An 18,893-nucleotide genomic window follows, 5' to 3' on the forward strand; every position below is an offset into this window, starting at 1 on the left:
TTTTTGAATACAAAAATAATAAAGAATTTGTTACTTTCTTTTTAAGCCTTTGTCGATTTTTATTCACTTGATCTAGCTGGTAATTATTTCTGGGCCACTAAAAATTTTCAAAAAACATATATATTTTAATACAGGAACTTGCTCTAATGGAAACAGAAAATCAACTGACACAAGCAGAACTGGAAGTAGAGCAGCAAAATAGTGAACTTCTACATGGTGTTCAGCTTCTTGAAGAGGCCAATCGTGAGTTGCAACAAGAAGAGGATGAGTGCCAGCATGCAGCCAATAGCCTCACACAGTTCAAATCCAGTATCAGCAAGCGACAGGCAACTGTTGATCTTCTCAACAAGCAACTAGAGGAACTAGTTGCCAAGACTGGGGTAAGTGTGATTAGCATAATTGCACAGTGTTTGAATTAAAGTGACATTTTGTTTCTATTACAACAATTTTTATTAACTTAATTAAGAATTAAGTGTATTTGTATGGAATAGTATTGTATGGATTGCAAGTTTTGGTATTCTGTCAGAGGGTGATATCATGCAAATTATATGTCCAAGGTTAATTGTTCACAATGTTACTGTAATGTGGAGATTATGGAAACACCAATCTCAAGCATCTCTCTAGTAGATAAAATAAATTAACTAATGTGATCTGTCAACTTAGGAGCATATTGTGGGAAACAGTTATCAGGCATTTTTGGGAGGGACACAACAATCCATGCATAGGCAAATGTCTTGATTTTCATTGTTATTGTGAGGGCCAGAAGCAGCATATTACAAGAACAGTTGGATGATGTCATTTAGAATGGTGCAAACAGCACTGCCATTGGTCTGTCAAACACTAGAAGAAAGGTTTATGACATGAAAGGTTACAGTGAGTTATTGGCACTATATGGTCCAGCCTGATGATGGTGAAGTCGTACAGTGAGCTGAAGCTGTTTTATGTGGTTTAGGCATGGGGCATTAGCTGTGGTCAGCTTTAAAATCAACACAAGATCTACATTTTAATGTAACAGATCAAGACTGAAGTATTGTAGGATACAATACATTAGCATAGTATACCACCTGATCCAGTTCAGTTGCATTACTTTTATGTGGTTATATTTTTATATTTTGCTTTGCACTAATTATTTTTAAGGATACTCAGAACTATGTATAGAAATCACTTTAGTTGCACCTACAACAAAATTTTATAAAATACTGTGTACAATTCTTTGGAAAGTAAACTGATGTCTCAGTTCTGAACTTCTCGTACACTGGAAATATGCCTTCATTTACCCTCTGCACAAAAAAGGTGACAAACTGGATTTAAATAACTATCGAGGAATCCACCTTCTTCAAGTTACTTACAAAATTCTGTTAGCATGCCTCCTCTAAGGAGTTCAGAAGCAGCTCAATCACAAAATTGGTGAATACCAAGCAGGCTTAAGCACAGCTTGAAATTCTGTGGAACAAATATTCAATTTAGTACAGATTCCCTCATTCTTCCTTCCTCAAGCTGTTTCAGTCTGAAGGTGAGTAAGTCCCTGGAACTGAAATTCACCATCTGCGTGAATGAAATCCCATTCTTAACATAAATGCATGGATTTTTTTTTAACCATCCTAGTGTAAATCAGTATACCTCCAGTTTCTCTGAGGCCTGGTACACTCCCATCATATAAATACTGTTCCTGGTTCAGTGCATATCCACCTCCTCTCTTCCCAGATGGTGACTGAACATGGCAGTTGCCGCCTTACTGTGTTGCAGGTTTATGTGCAAGAATTTGAGCCACCAGCTTGCCACCACTGTTACTTCTGATGTTCTTGATCATGCTGACAGTAAGGTGTGAGAAGCCTAAAGAGTGTTTTAGCCTCAACTCTTTCATTATTTTTAAGAATTTCTCTCAGACTTCCACCACAAGTGTTTGGCATTCAGATGCAACCTTCCAGTTAACTATCCTCCTCTACTCCTTCAACATTTTCCAATTCTGCACCCATATTTGCTTGAACATGGTCTTAGGAGAAACATTCTTAAGAAGCTTAGGTACCCAGATTTATATCTTCATGGTACACTGCTGTCTTCATCAGCATCTTTGTTCCTCCCATAGAGATATCTTGGATACCATCTCCTTCATCCACTCTATTGTTCCAAACCCATCACAGATAAAAATTAAAATATATTTATCCTGATAGTCTCTTGCCAATTTGCAGATTTTGGGTCTTCCATGATCTTTTCAAAGAGAGTCATCTGCATTAGCTCCTCCTGCTGTGAGTTCTACATCTACATCTACTTGGTTACTCTGCAATTCACACTTAAGTGCCGGGCAGAGGGCTCATCAAACCATTTTCGTACTACTTCTCTACCATTCCACCCTTGAATGGCGCATGGGAAAAAGGAACACCTAAATCTTTCTGTTTGAGCTCTGATTTCTCTTATTTTATTATGATGACCATTTCTCCCTACGTAGGTGGGTGTCAACAAAATATTTTCGCATTTGGAAGAGAAACTTGTTGATTGAAATTTTGTAAATAGAGCCTCTGATTCAGATCCTCCACTCAGCTCTGTACCAAAGTAGGATGACTCCCCCCGGTATGCACATGAAGTACACATTGGCTTTCTTCCCGTCCTCAGCTACCATATCCCTAAGGGGCTCCATCACCCACCTAACATTGGAGCTCCCAATGACAAACAATCCCACCCTCTGTGCTTGTCAGGAACTCTCAGGAAGACCGGCTACTGCTGCAATAAGCAAGGCCATCCTTGCTGGCTCAGAAGAAGTTCTTTCAGCAGTGGGTAGTACCTCAAACCTGTTACGGAGGCATAAGGTATCAGCCTTGCGACCAGCACCAACTTTTGCCTTCCGCCCAGGGATTCGTGACCCCGCCACAGTTCGCCAATCACCATCAAGCAAGTGTCAACTGGCGGGGACATCCGAATCCGAGGGCACTGTGGCATCAGAGATCCCATACGATGCTACAGGTTCCACAGGTGCCAAAGCACTTGCCTCAGGTATCCCAATGTCACCGTGGCCCAGGGCAAAAGCCTGGAGCCTGTCAACCACAGCCAACAAAGCTTCCAGCTGTTCACGGACAGTGGCCAATTCCCCCAGAATCTGTACACAATAGGCGCAGTCCCTCTGCATCCCTAACAATTTTTTTCCTCTCTTTTATCTCACAAGCTGATAAAAACAAACAGATGACTGACGACTATGCGAATTTACATTATACGGGTACTAAAACGCGATGCTACAACTCTCAAATACTATAATACCCCCGAAATTTGTGAATTAAACTATGCAAGTACCCAAAAACATGCAAAGAAATTAAGAATTAAACTGTAAAACAAATAAGTGAGCTAAGAGTGTGACTTGCTGCTGGCTGCTGCTTATCCAATGGCGCCTGGGAGCTCACTGGCTGTGAACACCCAACACTGGCCGTTCAAAACAAAAACAGATGACTGCTAACTATGAAAATTTACACTATTCAGGTACTAAAACGTGATGCTACAACTCTCAAATACTATAATGCCCGAAATTTTTGAATTAAACTATTCAAGTACACAAAAACATGCAAAGAAATTAAGAATTAAACTATAAAACAAATAAGTAAGCTAAGAGTGCGACTTACTGCTGGCTGGTGCTTATCCAACAGTGGCAGGGAGCTCACGGGCTGTGACCAACCGACACTGGCCGTTCAAAACAAAAACAGATGACTGACGACTATGGAAAGTTTTGCTATTCAGGTACTAAAACAAAATGCTACAACTCTCAAATACTATAATATGCCCGAAATTTGTGAATTAAACTATGCAAGTACCCAAAAACACACAAAGAAATTAAGAATTAAACTATAAAACAAATAAGTGAACTAAGAGTACGAGTTGCTGCTGGTTGCTGCTTATCCAACGGTGGCAAGTGGAAATCCCTGTTGGATTACCAACTACATAAAAACTGAGACTGCAGTATTATAGCTCAGTTTCACTGTTTGTTGTCTAAGCCTTTATTGGATCTCGTTATCCTGGAAAGTGAGAGTAACAAACTCTTCTCTCATTTTCTTATTCCATGTCTAGAAGCAGAAGGGATGTATTTATCCCCTTCACTTTGAAGCAGCCTTTCCTTGGAATTCTTGGAGCCAAGACTTTTAATTCCCTCTACTTTTACATAGAAAACCATTCTTTGCCTTCCTTTTCTCTTTGTTCTCTTAGAAGTTCTTCCTCTGAGTCCCAGACATGCTTTGATTTTGATATGGTCGAATTTCTCGGTGTCATTTTTTACTACTTGGACTGATCTGTCCCTCAATCCAGTTCTTGAAAACAACTTCAGTTGGTTCAGCATCCAGGGTTTGGGTTTTGAGGTATCAGTAAGTTTCATATGTAATGTATTTCTCTGTTCTCCATTTTGTTCTCATGAGGACCGAAGATGTATCAGGTCAACACCAGCAGAGCCCCATGCTGGTGTAAGTCCAATTACTCAGGGAGGTTGCCAAGCATTTATGAGGCTGTTCATGACACATCATCCCATGTGTCAAGCATTCTTATTAGGGAATATGCTTATAGAAAATGATTATGGAAAGGCTGGGGGAAGAGATTGGACATTGTGAAAGGTGCTTCATCAGTTTCATCCACTGAGTGCTGTCTGGTTTGGGACACACTGCCAGTAGCTATGCTACAGGCAGTATAGCCCCCAGCTTCACATGAACACAAAAACCTTCCACCTGCATGGTCAGTATATGATAAGCACTGTCCCCACAGAGATTTAAATTTTTAAACTTGGTCAACAATTATATGAAACACTGAAAATCAAATTTTTGTTGACCCTAGAGGCCATTCGATAGGCAACTTACAGCTCAGTCCAGTTGACTGTTTTAGTCATTTAGTAATATAGATATGAAGATATTGTATAATAATCTTGTATCGCCTCCAACTCCGTAATATGGAAATTCTAAGGTGCTGATTTATTTAATAGTTGTTATGTAATTTTGCTAAATTTATGATTTTTGTAGATGATATATATGTCATTCTTGGTGTAGTTGTGAGTGCGTTATGTTCGAGTTAAGTGAATTTGAATGTGGGCAAATTGCTGGTGCTCGTATGGTGGGTGCTTCCATAACCAGGGTAACCAAAGCATTTGGTGTTTCAAGAGGCACCATATTGAAGATTTTTATCACCTACAGGAAAAGCAAACAAACATCATTCACTAAGACACAACGCAGACAAAAGTGTGTGTTGAGAGTTTGTGAGAGACACTCAGTGAAGAAGATTGTGAGGAAAAAGAAGAGGACGACAGCAGAACTGAATGTCACACTTGCGAACACTGTCAGCACCAAAACAGCATGGAGGGAGCTCCATAAGTAGGAAACTGCAGTGTGAGCTGGAGTCCAAGCCCTTTCATCAGTGATGCAAATGCCCATAATAGGAAAACATGGTGCCAAAGCCATAAAACCTGTACTATGGAGCAATGGAAGAAAGTCATTTAGTTGAATGAGTCTTGTATCACACTGTTCCAACTTTGGCTGAGTTGAAGTCTCAGGAGTGAGATAGGGTGGGAGTACAGTGATGATTTGGACTGCCCTATTATGGTTTTCCATTGGCCCGATTGTTATTCTGCATGGTCACATTACTGCCAATGTTTATATGACCATTTTGGCTGATCTGGTCTATCCCATGGGACTATGTTTATTCCCAATGGTTATTCTGAGATCCAAGACCACAGTTTGCATCATCCAGGAGTGGTTTTGTGAGTATGAGGATAAATTAATGCATCTCCCGTGGCCATCACATTAACCAGTTCCAATGGTATTGTGCCTTTGTGATCTACTTTGGAGAGAAGGCTGATTATTCACTGTCCACTTGATTATTGTTACCTGAACTTGCCACTATTTTGCAGTAAAAATGGTAAAATATCCCCTTGAAAGTCATGCAAGTCCTGTATTTACCCATTCTGAGATGAACTGAAGTGGTTTCCTACACCATAATAGGCATGGTAATATGTTGTGGTTTTGGAGTTTCCATATTTTTGCCCAACCGATGTATATGCACAAAGTAGTACTTTATGTGTTGAGGCTAGTGTTTTATCACAGAACAGTAGCAGAGAGGTAAACAGAGCACATCTCAAGTATTTCACTAAAAGGAGAGACACTGTACAAGCATGCTTTTTAGAAATGGTTTTGAAGGATGTAACCACTTGTTCTGTTCATGGTGGTGCACCAGTAAACAAAGCATTGTGCACTTTCTTGGATTCCTACTTTACACTAAGGAGTTCACAGAAAACAAATGGATTCAGAGGATGGCACTCAAAGGTGATGGGTTAGGGCATGCTATGAAGCAACTTCTTCTTCATGAAGATAGCAGTTTAGAGTGCCTGAGAATAATTTAAGAATTTTCAGTCCTGTGGCTGAGTTTCTGTAATACAAAACTAAGCATCAGTGGCATTATGTGTGGATATCAAGTAATAACTGAAATTTAGTTTGGTGGCTCTGTTACAGCTGCAAGGTGGCAATCACATGTCTAATCATAATCACATGTCTAATCATTATTGTGTGTCATTGTGCAATAGCGGCTGGCAGCCAGCCTTACTGCAGCATTAGTTAGTGTAATGTATATCACAACAGCTGTGTGCAGAGATGTGCTTCATAAATATGCAAATACAAAGGTGGGCAGGTGACCAAAAGAAAGATTGCAATATGCAGGTGAAATCTTCAGCAACAATATAATACAAGTACAAGAAATGACAATACAGTGTGTACATCCATGGATAAGATGGACATTTTCCTCTTAGAAGAACAGGCATATTACAGCAAGAAATGATATCTATTATGATACGTAAAAAGTTGCTATGCAGGTGGTGCTGAAATGGGAGCTGCATAGTGTTAGAAGGGTATCTTGATACTGACATAACCGGTCAATTGTGAAGAGAAGAAAAGAGGGGGAGGGGGAAGGGGGGAGGGGGAGTTTTCACGCAGCAGAAATGGGGTCATTTAAAGTATGTGTAAAATGTTCCACTGTGGCAGTGGCTGCTTAGCATCACAGGGAAACATATTGGAATGGAAGAAGTAAGAGATTTAGGTTACTGTAACTCACTGTCACAGGCTGTTAATAGATCTTCCGTGAAACTTCCCTTTTGCATGCACCAACATGGCTGACGGTGGCAATAGTGAGGTGGCTGGCATGCCAAACATGTGCACCCCATCACATTCATCTCTGATGCATGTACCTCCAGGGCAATGGTAAATGCACATAATATTTCCTTGGAAGTAAGGTGAACATAGGAAAAGGAAGAGGAGACATGTAAGTAATTAGGGAACGAATCAACAAGGTTGGATCTGTCGAAGAGTGCACACCTGAAGTTCACAATTTACAATAGTGCAAATGACATAGATTTGCAGAACCAACTGCTGATTTGCACTGCTAGCTGCTTACAGCACAGCCACAATTGAGTGTACACAGCGGGTATAATGTAGGTGAATGGTTGAAAGCAAATCTGAAAGTAAATGTTCTGACTAAACATTATGGTGAAGTTAATGTTCAGAGATGAGAAGCTGATGCCAGTGTAGAGCTGTCACATGGTGTGTCTGTTGTATTGGACAAACCAGTTAAATGATGTACAAGTACACTAAGGCATAATTTACATGGTGTAGTGCCACTAGGTGCCAGTAAGTTATTTCGGGGAGAGCAGGAGTACCAAAAAGCCAAGTATTACAAAAGGAGTTCAGTCTGTGTTGAGCACTGCAGTGAGAGAGATAAATGGGTCTACCTGTGACAGAATTGTCTTATGTAGTACCATATGTGGTTCATGTGTGAAGATGGGTTTGGGAAGGTGTTTTCTAGGAAAGCATAGTGGGAACTATTGTCACAGGACAAAGCTCTGAATGATGTTCCATGGCAAAGCATTCAAGACAATCGGATAGCCAAACAAGATGCTGAGCATAAAAGTTTAATGGAGCTGGACCTTCTATTATTAAAGATGACATGTAAGGAAAATTTTTTAAGAGTGAAAGATTTCTTCAGTGTCATTTTAGTTTGGAAGTGTGTAATGGAGAGTTATGAATTGTGTATTCGTAAACATGGCAAGATGCCTACTAATGAAATATGTGGGCATGGGGCCCTTGAGAGGTGTTGTCAGAATAAGCACCACAAGGAGATACACCAAGGTGACAATAGCCATAGTAAGCAGATGTGAAATATTGTAGTTTGAATGTTGATGAGAAGTATTCCCTATGATTTAAGAGGAAATCAGGCCATGGAACAAGCAATGAACATCTATAAAGAGAACTGCCAAGGGCTCATGATTGACAGGATGTAGTAGTATAAAGACATGATGTGATGTGTGTTCTGGAGTACTAATGGACGAATATGTGTAGTAAGTAAGGTTTGTAACTTAAATTACTGTCTCTGAACCTTGTGGGTTAAGCCTCCAGACATTGTTATAATAGAAACTTTCTCTGTAAATGTGGTATGCTGTACCAGATAGATCCAAAGTGAGACCCATGGAGGCCAGGTCTTCCTGTGGAGGGGGCTAGTGTGGTGCTGCTATCATTTTGTGGGAAAACCTGTGAATTATATAGTAGAGTACAGCAGCAAGGTATCATTATACTGGATGTAGAAACTGAGCAGTGGAATTATTGTCAAACAAGCCAGGCTATTGTGAAATGAACCAGGCTTGGTCTGTGAAACCTGTTGACACAGCAGTAATGCACAGTTCTTGCAGTACTGCAAGCAAGGGGATTTCTCCATCAGTAGGTTTCAGCAGTGTTGCCGAGTACATGACTAGAAGTGGCACATTGGTATAGTAGGTGCAAAGCTATCTTGAACATAAAAGCTGTCCATTTTGTAGCAGTTTCATTCACAGCCCAGCAATTCTATCTGAATGTGAGGGCTATACCAGGTGAGGAGAACACATGGAGCCACCATAAGCAGTCACGAGTTTGGGTCTCTATCATGGTACCAGCTTCCTGCACTGAGTCCACCCTCCAGTTGTAGTTCCACAGTGCAATTGGTTCTGCACATTTTTCCAGTAGCAAGTAGGACTCCTGCCCAGGGGGCAGCATGCTGTACCCAATTCGCAGCATCTGTCTTCACCATCACAGTAAGCGCATCTCCATGTTGTATGCCATTGCCACCAGGACGTTGTCATTCGTCACTGAGATGGATACCACAGCAAGATTCCCGGCCATATTTATGCACCACTGAATCCAGGTGTTTGTGGCATGACTCACACAAAAGGGTTGTGTGCCACACTCTGAGCACAGGCAGCAGCAAAGCTGGGCACACATGATACAGTCAGCTGGCCAGATGCTAGGTGTCATCTCGCTGCTCGCCTTGCTCTCTTCCCATGGAATGTTGCAGTACCAATGTATGAGTGGAAAATAGAGCATTAATTTTGACAGCCACATCTCTCTGGACCTTCATCAACCTGCTATCCTGCCATTCTGGCACTGTAGCCACCCCTCCACCCACGGGATAAAGCTACCTAGCAGCAAGCACTAGCTGGTGAACCTTAGCTTATAGAACTTTCTCTAGTCTCCTGCCTTCAGTATATGAAACTAAGATAGAAAGTGTTCGATAGTGCATTGAGAGGAATGTTTAATACTAATAGGTATATTGAATCATTCAAGACATTTACAGAGTGAATTATTTACAGAATTTTCAGTTTCATCAAAAAGTGAATGAGTGTGATGCAGTTAGGAGTGTTTCTGTTGTATCTTTTATTCCAGAAGAACCTTACTGTCTTTCATGAATAATTTTGTAATAAAAGATAACAGACACATCAAGCACAGTTAGGCTGTAGTTTAATTTTCTATGGGAGCATGGCTGTCTCTTGTGAAAGTCTGATTGCAAATCCTTAGGAACATGATTAGTTCCCTTTAATTTATGAGGGATGAGAGGTTACATGTGGTGTACCATCTCACTACACAGTTTTTGCATGCAGAAAGGAATTGTATTGAACTACGGAAAAGACAATAGGGAATGTACCACATTGGTGAACAGCAATGGTTACTGACATACTGGAGAAGTATAATGTGTGTGGCACAACAAGCACCATTGTCAAGCAGGAAAGGAGATGAATTGCAGTAGTACAAGGCACTGTCATCATGACACATCAGAGGCAGCAACACACAGAGTTTTCCTTCTCCAGCAGAAGAACATCTAAGTATTGCAAAAAGCTTTACTGTCATAGTTCATTACATGTAGCATTGCTGGTGTAAAAATTGTTCAGTAGAAGTGTATTTCATGCATATGTTGTGAATGAATCAATGTATCATGTTCAAAGGTGTGGAAAAAGTAATGAGGCTAAAGTACGAGAAGCCATGGTGGAAAAATGGCTCTGAACACTATCGACTTAACATCTGAGGTCATCAGTCCCCTAGAACTTAGAGCTACTTAAACCTAGCTAACCTAAGGACATCACACACATCCATGCCCAGGGCAGGATTCGAACCTGCGACCGTAGCGGTCGCGCGGTTCCAGACTGAAGCGGCTAGAACCTCTCGGCCACAGAGGCTGGCCCATGGTGGAAAATATCAAGACAGGCTGTGATAGTAATTTTGAGTTATACAAACTGGGAATCTATTTGAAAGAAAAAGGTATATCCAGATTCAGGAATTACAGAAATGTTGGGAACTAGCGCAACAGAATCTTATTTCAAGGATGAGGCAGGAGAAATGACAGTAGTACAGCAATTTCACAACTGTGACAAGAAGATAAAATATAATGAGCACCTACACAGATAAGTACTGGAAATCAAGAGGGTTTGGATATGTAGGTGCTCCTGTCATCATTAATGGGTGAGGTGAAGAGAAGAGCTAAAGTAGAGAAAGAGATAGAGGAAAGCTCAACTAGAATGGAGAAAAAAGATTGGGGAAAACACAGCGAAGATGAGACAAGTAAAAACTCTATAAGCAAAATTTATCACCAAGTGGAAAGAGCAGAACAAGAAATTTGAGGAATGGTTAGGAAAGATTGAAGAAACAAGTCACATGCATGAACTAAGAATGAAGTATGATGTAGCAGTTGCAAAGTGTTGTGCCAATTATTATGGCCAGCTCAGTGCACAGATAATCTCTGTATGAGATGAGGCAAAAACCATAGCAGAAAAGGTTACTGAAATTTGAGAAAGAAGTGAGGCAAAAATTACCAAGATCAACAAGGAATTAATTATGTTTGCTGGCACTGTTATGGCTCACAGACCAGGAGGGAGACTACACACAATGACATTTTTGTGAAGGCCTAAGAGAGCATTACCTAAGATATTGATAAACACAAAAAATGTAGATATTACAGTGAGGCAAATGGAAGAAGGAGTAACAAGCTGGGCAGATTCCCTTAATTTACACAGGCTGATATATGACAAGTTTGAAAAAGCCTTCATACAGAAATATCTGTCACAGGACTGAGACTACAAGCATATAATAGACAGATGGATAGGTCACTAGTTGTCATATTAGAAACATCAGTAGAACTAAATATCAACAAAATAATCAGGTTTTACTCACCAAGTGGGGGCACGAGAAAAGACATGTATAAAGGTTAAGAAAATCTGCAAGCTTTCAGAACCAGTGGCACTTTCTACTGGCAGAAGGGTTGAAGTGGAAGGAAGAGGAATGAAGAAAAAGGACTAGCAAGGTTTAGGAAGGGGAGAGAGTTTGGGAAAGCTAACCAGAACCCTGGGTCATGTTGCACTTTAAATGGGGTTGTAAAGATATTTTGATTGATATCCTTGCTGGCAAGCTACGTAATAGCAGGCACTAGCTGGCGAGCCTTAGCTTCTAGATCTTTCTGCAGTCTCCTGCCCTTTCTGGGGGGCATGGCAAGTCGCAGCCAGTGATCATGTGCCAATGTCTACAGCATACTGTAAATACTGCACTAAAATTATGCCATTTCTCTTCAAATGCGAGTCAAAAAATGCACTAAAATTATGCCTTTTCTCTTCAAATGCATACTTGTGTGCCAATAAAACAGACGAAAACATGTTTTGTATCGGTCTCTCCATGATATCAGAAAACAGTGATGAGTGCTGAAATGATGCTCAGCCATGCGATGATCACTTCAACAAAGGAGCGCAACTATCTTTTTTTGACTGTGAATGCTCTAATGTGACATTATCCCTGCTGGCACTAAGGGTGCTACATTGCTCGCAGCATAAAGTCAGTATTTTTCTCTGAAAGTGTGTGTAAAGTATTGAGCAAACAACATGGCAAATTCTGTAAACAATCTGATAAAGAGGTCCATTTCCAGTAGATCTTTGGAAGAGAAAGTGACAGGTAAAAAGTTAGGTAGACCTACTCCAAATTTAAATGTAACTATACGAGGGCATAGAACTGGGATCACTGATTTGGCTCAAACTATGTGAGTAGAAGCAACTAGATGCTGCTTTCAAGTTCATAGAATATTTTGCCTGAGTGGGTCATAGGAATTATTGACATATCAGTGCCATGGTGCAATGGGCAAGTGCACAGACTGGCAGTTCAACAGCTTGTGTTTGATTCTCACTGCTACCCCCCCTCCCCCTCCCCCTCCCCCTCCCAACCTCCCCACCCTCCCCCCTTATATTTTTAAACTATTAATTATAAAATTTAAATAATTTAAGTAGTTCAATTTATACATGTAAAATTAATATATTCAGTTTAGTTATGATTACTACCCAAGTAAGTCAAAAGGCTGTAAGTGATGTTAAAAAAAAGAGTTGGATCTATGAACATTTTTGCTTTTGATGTTTGTTATTGGGGAACAGTGATGCATGGGGTAAAGGGGGAGTGAAATATCTAGGACATATTAATGCACTAATAGAAAAAGCATGTGGAAACATAAACATATAAATAAAATTCTTGATCTTACTGATGTAGGTAAAGCTAATACTGCATTAATATTAAGTAGTGCTTATCCTGATGACATAGTCAAACACAACCTGTTTATTTTTGTAATGTTGTAGCACATTGGTAAGATCTTGCACGAGCCATCACTGTACAGGGCATTGTTGTGTAATGCCAACAATGCAACTCAGCATGAACATGTGAAGGCAATAGTGGGTCAGAGTTGGCTGAGTGAACATCTAGTGAAAGAGTTGAGAGACTGGAATGCACAAAATTAAGATAGAAAGTATTTAACAGAGCATTGAGAGGAGTATTTAATTGAAACAGGAATCATGAATCATCTGTGGCTTTTTGAGATTTGAAATTGATCAGTTCCATCAAAGTGAATGAGTGTGGTACAGTTTGGGATGTTTCTGTTGCTGGAAGTTAAATAAACCATGTTACAGGATGTCATCTTTTATTCCAGAAGAGTCTTACCATCTTTCATGATTAATTTTTTAGTATATGATAACATATATGTTGAGCACAGTTAGGCTGCTGTCTGAAAAAGTGGCTATTGTAAGTCTCTCTCTTTCAAAGGTCCAACTGCAAATATTTAGGAACACAGTTACTTCACTTAAAATTTTCGGGTATGAGAGCTTATGGGACACAGCATGTACAATAAACTAACACATGACGACATCTCCTAAAATCTGACAGTCAATGGTGTACTCTAGAGAGAAATGGTATTTTCAAAATACTGGTCTCTAGAGCTCACATTTTGTTGAATGCTTACAACTTACCAATCAAACTAAGGCAGTTGTTACCCTTTTTTGGAATGTTTGGTATACTGACCAAAAAATTTGACATGCATTCCAGGTTGGACCAGTGACCATGTGTCTACAAGTTCTGAAGATGCAGGATAATCCTAAGTCAGTTCAAATAGGACTGTTTCCTGAACCCAAAATTTGACCACCCTTAGATAGTCTAAAAGAAGATACTGATCTCTCTAAGTCAGGAGAGTGCAGTGCAGTCCGATATGTTTCGATCTTAGTGAAACTTCAGTGGAAGAATGTTACAATTAACACTAATGGTGTACATAGTTCAGATAGTTTGACGAATCGGCTGTTGCTGAACGTTTTCATTTCTAAAAAATATTATAGCAGGGGATGTGTAGTTGCTCCAGCTTCCAGCTATCAGTCTTTTAAAATGCTATTGACAACGCAGACCATCATTGAAATATTGTGCATGTCTGTCACAGCAGTTAAGTCATTCATGTGTGGTCTGTTCAAGCATGACCTACATTGAATAAATGGAAGAATTGCACTTTTAAATGTAGATATAACTGTCTGATTATGACAGTTGATTTTGCCCATCACATTTCTTCTTATTCTCTCTGCATTCTCTGTATGATTTATGTCATTCCTGAGGTCATCTTGAAAAGCACCTACATAGCATGTTACTCAGTTTTTTCCTTATTGTAATGCATTTTGAATTTCCACTTCATTGACTGTATGGCTTTCTGAAACATGTTTGTAGTTTTTCGAGAGGCCAATGGCAATTTAATACTTACATACAATGTCTGAGCCCAGAAAGCACAAAATGACATGTTTATTCTTGAACAACCAATTATGACAAGCAACATATGAACAACCAGTTTTGACAAGTAATACATTATTTGTATATGCCACCAACTGAGTTACATTTCTGTGATCATGATCCTTCTATAGTGTATGCACTGGCACTCTAGGTCCACACGCTCATGCTTGGGTGTATGCCCTTTCATCATGAACTCTGTTGATTCCTGTCTTTTACATATTAATAATATTGACCTTCTGTGGCAGTAGTCTTACAGGCATTTATACTCCAACTCATAGGCAACTCCAAAACCTTCAGGCATCTGAAGAACCACAACAGTCTGAGGTTATGGACTTTCAAAAATATCTACAATATCAATCACCATTGTTTATGCGTGCATAGATTGAGTGTATCTTGTACATAGGCTGTTTTTGTTGTATGTTCTTTGGATTTATGTCTCCCAAATTTGTACTAGTTAGAAATTGTGTTACTTAATGCTTGATGACCTCACAACCTTGTACATGTAATGGTCTCAAAAACTTTCTGAGGCTGTATGAGGAAAAGGCGAAACATTCTCAGTGTAGCAGTTAAATACTTTGTATGTCAAACATGCATTTGGTTTTAGTCCCCTTTTAGATCATTGCTCAGTTTTCAATTTTTTGTATGAATAGATTCCATTGCTGAAGTGTGATTGAAGATCTGCAAAATAATACACCTACAACTGTCATAGCCTCTTCATTTGAATCAAAATTTATCCATTGACAAAATCATTTAAATGTAGAGTATAGAAGTCAGAGGGTGCCAAATCTCCAGAGGGTGCTACATCTCTCTGCAGTAACAATTTGGAAAAAAATCTGTTGGAGTCTTTTTTCGAATAAATGAAACATAACCAAAAAGTTCATTTTCGCATTGATCAGCATCCAACAAATATGGTACACACCTTGCACAAGACTTTCTCCTACTTAATTCTTCATTTAATATGTACAACACTCTCTTTTGATATGGCTATGGTGTTATCAGTCTAATAACACTATAATTATAGATCATTCATAACAAAACTGTGCACTTTCTTAATGTTGTTGTTTGTGGTTACAGTTTTGGGATGCATGTTAAATGAATCATCTTCAACAGAAATAAGATCACATTTGTATTCAGCCACAAATTACTTAAGTGTTGAAGATGAACTCTTTATGAATGTTCATCAACTTAACATGAGTTTCCATTACCAACATACCATCCAAACAGTGAATTTTATAATTACATGATATACCACTTGACCCATTTGATTGGTACATGCCCAACATGACTATTTTAATAAGATCTACAAACAAAACTATTTAATTGATTAAGGTCATACAGCAAGTTAACATGTGTCTTGTAGTACATATATGAGTCCACACCTGCCAATGATGTTGTTTCATGTAACTATTTACTAAATATTCTTAAAATGATATTAATAGTAAGTTGGAGCTGGAGCAGATTTTCAGTTTGCAGTTTCTGTTTTTTCATAGAAATGCCCATCAAGATTTTTAGATGTGCATTTTCTCCTGGTTTGGCAGAAAAGCCTGCCATGATGCTTTTAGAAACTCCAATTTTATAAATAAAATATTTCATCAATGGAAATACTTCTCTAATAGAAGTATACATTTTATAATACAGGAAAATATTGCTACATAATAGTAACATTGCATTTCTGAAAGATCTGCATTTTAAAATTTGAATGGTTACTCAACATTTTTGAATAGTAATTGTTATAACTTCAAGTTGAACAAATACAGGGTGTTAGAAAAAGGTACGGCCAAACTTTCAGGAAACATTCCTCACACACAAATAAAGAAAAGATGTTATGTGGACATGTGTCCGGAAATGCGTAATTTCTATGTTAGAGCTCATTTTAATTTCGTCAATATGTACTGTACTTCCTCGATTCACCACCAGTTGGCCCAATTGAAGGAACGTAATGGTGACTTCGGTGCTTGAGTTGACATACGACTCATTGCGCTACAGTACTAGCATCAAGCACATCAGTATGTAGCATCAACAGGTTAGTGTTCATCACGAACGTGGTTTTGCAGTCAGTGCAATGTTTACAAATGCGTAGTTGGCAGATGCCCATTTGATGTATGGATTAGCAGGGGGTAATAGCCATGGCACGGTATGTTTGTATTGAGACAGATTTCCAGAACGAAGCTGTCTCGACAGGAAGACGTTCGAAGCAATTGATCGGCATCTTAGGGAGCATGGAACATTCCAGCATATGACTCGCGACTGGGGAAGACCTAGAACGATGAGGACACCTGCAATGGATGAGGCAATTCCTCGTGCAGTTGACGATAACCCTAATGTCAGCATCAGAGAAGTTGCTGCTGTACAAGGTAACATTGACCACGTCACTGTATGGAGAGTGCTATGGGAGAACCAGTTGTTTCCGTACCATGTACAGCGTGTGCAGGCACTATCAGCAGCTGATTGGCCTCCATGGGTACACTTCTGCGAATGGTTCATCCAACAATGTGTCAATCCTCATTTCAGTGCAAATGTTCTCTTTACAGATGAGGCTTCATTCCAACGTGATCAAATTGTAAATTTTCACAATCAACATGTGTGGGCTGACGAGAACCCGCACACAATTGTGCAATCACATCATCAACACAGATTTTCTGTGAACGTTTGGGCAGGCATTGTTGGTGATGTCTTGATTGGGCCCCATGTTCTTCCACCTACACTCAATGGAGCATGTTATCATGATTTCATACGGGATACTCTACCTGTGCTCCTGGAATGTGTGCCTTTACAAGTACGACACAACATTTGGTTCATGCACGATGGAGCTCCTGCACATTTCAGTCGAAGTGTTCATATGCTTCTTAACTATAGATTCGGTGACCGATGGATTTGTAGAGGTGGACCAATTCCATGGTCTCCATGCTCTCCTGACCTCAACCCTCTTGACTTTCATTTATGGGGGATTTGAAAGCTCTTGTCTACGCAACCCCAGTACCAAATGTAGAGACTCTTCGTGCTCATATTGTGGACGGCTGTGATACAATATGCCATTCTCCAGGGCTGCATCAGCGCATCAGGGATTCCATGCGATGGAGGGTGGATGCATGTATCCTCACTAACGGAGGACATTTTGAACATTTCCTGTAACAAAGTGTTTGAAGTCACGCTGGTACATTCTGTTGCTGTGTGTTTCCATTCCATGATTAATGTGATTTGAAGAGATGTAATAAAATGAGCTCTAACATGGAAAGTAAGCATTTCCAGACACATGTCCACATAACATATTTTCTTTCTTTGTGTGTGAGGAATGTTTCCTGAAAGTTTGGCCGTACCTTTTTGTAACACTCTGTGTATTTCAAGGAAGACGTAATACATGAAAGTCACAGATCAAGTAAACAGAGTAAGACATGTGTACACTTTAATAGTCAAATCATAACTGAGTCTGAGTCTAGCGGTCGCTGGCTGGCTGGCCGCTTAGGTGGCGCTGCTGCTGCATGGCTGGCATACAGCGCCGCATGTAGAGGATGCATGTAACTGCGCGGCGGCACTTTGAAAGATTGGCGAGTCACAACACTTTTCCCCCCTTTGAAGTTTTTGCACAGGTCTTGATGGAGGTGGCCTGTAGATTTCTAACGCCCATAGGTGTTGTTTGACTGGCCGTAAAGTCTCGAGGAGGAGGCTTCCTGTACACACGGAAGTGTCCCCGATGATAACAGGTCGAGATGACAGGAGACATGAGGGTTGAATCTACTGGGGCCCCGTGCACCAATCTGCCCATTGCGGCAAGTCCGGTTGTTATAACAGGAGACATGGGCGATGTGTCCGCGTCCATAGGAGAAGGAGGCGAGTAGAGTTGCTCCAACAGACGATGGTCATCTAGTTCCTGCAAGCGCACATCTCCTGGTGGCGTCAGTTCTTGTGCTGGCACCAATATGATGGTGAGAGGACGGCGTTGTTAGTAATGAGAGATTCCAGTATCCCGAGCATCAGGTAGAGGTGAAGGTGGTGTAGCGGCATCTGGAACAAGCGTTGCCGGCACACGGGATCAAAGCTGGTCCGAATGACGCACTGCAACACCTGTGTCTGTTAGGATTTCATACAGGCGTTGGCCATGGTGTCGTAAGGTGCGGCCAGGACTCCATTTTGGCCGCCTGCCATATCTCCGTACCCATGCAAGGTCGTCGGTGGTGAACTGGCCAAGCGAAGGCACCTGTGGCCATGAGGTGGAAGGCCGCAGAAGATGAAGTAGCGTGAGGTCTGTCGGCCACGTAAGAGCTCAGCCGGGCTGTGGTCGCCCATGGGGGTGAAACAGTAAGAAATCAGAAATTGGAGAAGCGCATCATCAGCAGCAGAAGAAGTTAGGAGTTTCCTCATCTGAGCCTTAAATGTGCGGACGAGTCGTTCTGCCTCACCGTTTGACTGTGGATGGAACGGAGGGGCTGTGACATGTATGACACCGTGACGGGCACAAAAATCCGCAAAATCAGAAGAGGCAAATTGCGGACCATTATCAGTAACAAGAGTAGAGGGCAGGTTTCCAAAGAG

The 18,893-nt window shown here is 40.4% G+C and overlaps 1 protein-coding gene across 1 annotated transcript in view; it reads left to right on the top strand.

Moving 5' to 3' along the window:
• LOC126154773 (coiled-coil domain-containing protein 40) overlaps window positions 1–18,893 on the top strand; it is a 241,992-nt gene that overhangs the window by 93,322 nt on the left and 129,777 nt on the right. Inside the window, exon 5 of the mRNA XM_049916184.1 lies at window positions 135–380. Coding sequence (XP_049772141.1) covers window positions 135–380 — 246 coding nt within the window. The remainder of the gene's footprint in view (window positions 1–134; window positions 381–18,893) is intronic.

The sequence above is a fragment of the Schistocerca cancellata genome, chromosome 2 (assembly GCF_023864275.1).
Source record: "Schistocerca cancellata isolate TAMUIC-IGC-003103 chromosome 2, iqSchCanc2.1, whole genome shotgun sequence".
In the NCBI taxonomy this organism is placed as follows: Eukaryota; Metazoa; Arthropoda; class Insecta; order Orthoptera; family Acrididae; genus Schistocerca; species Schistocerca cancellata.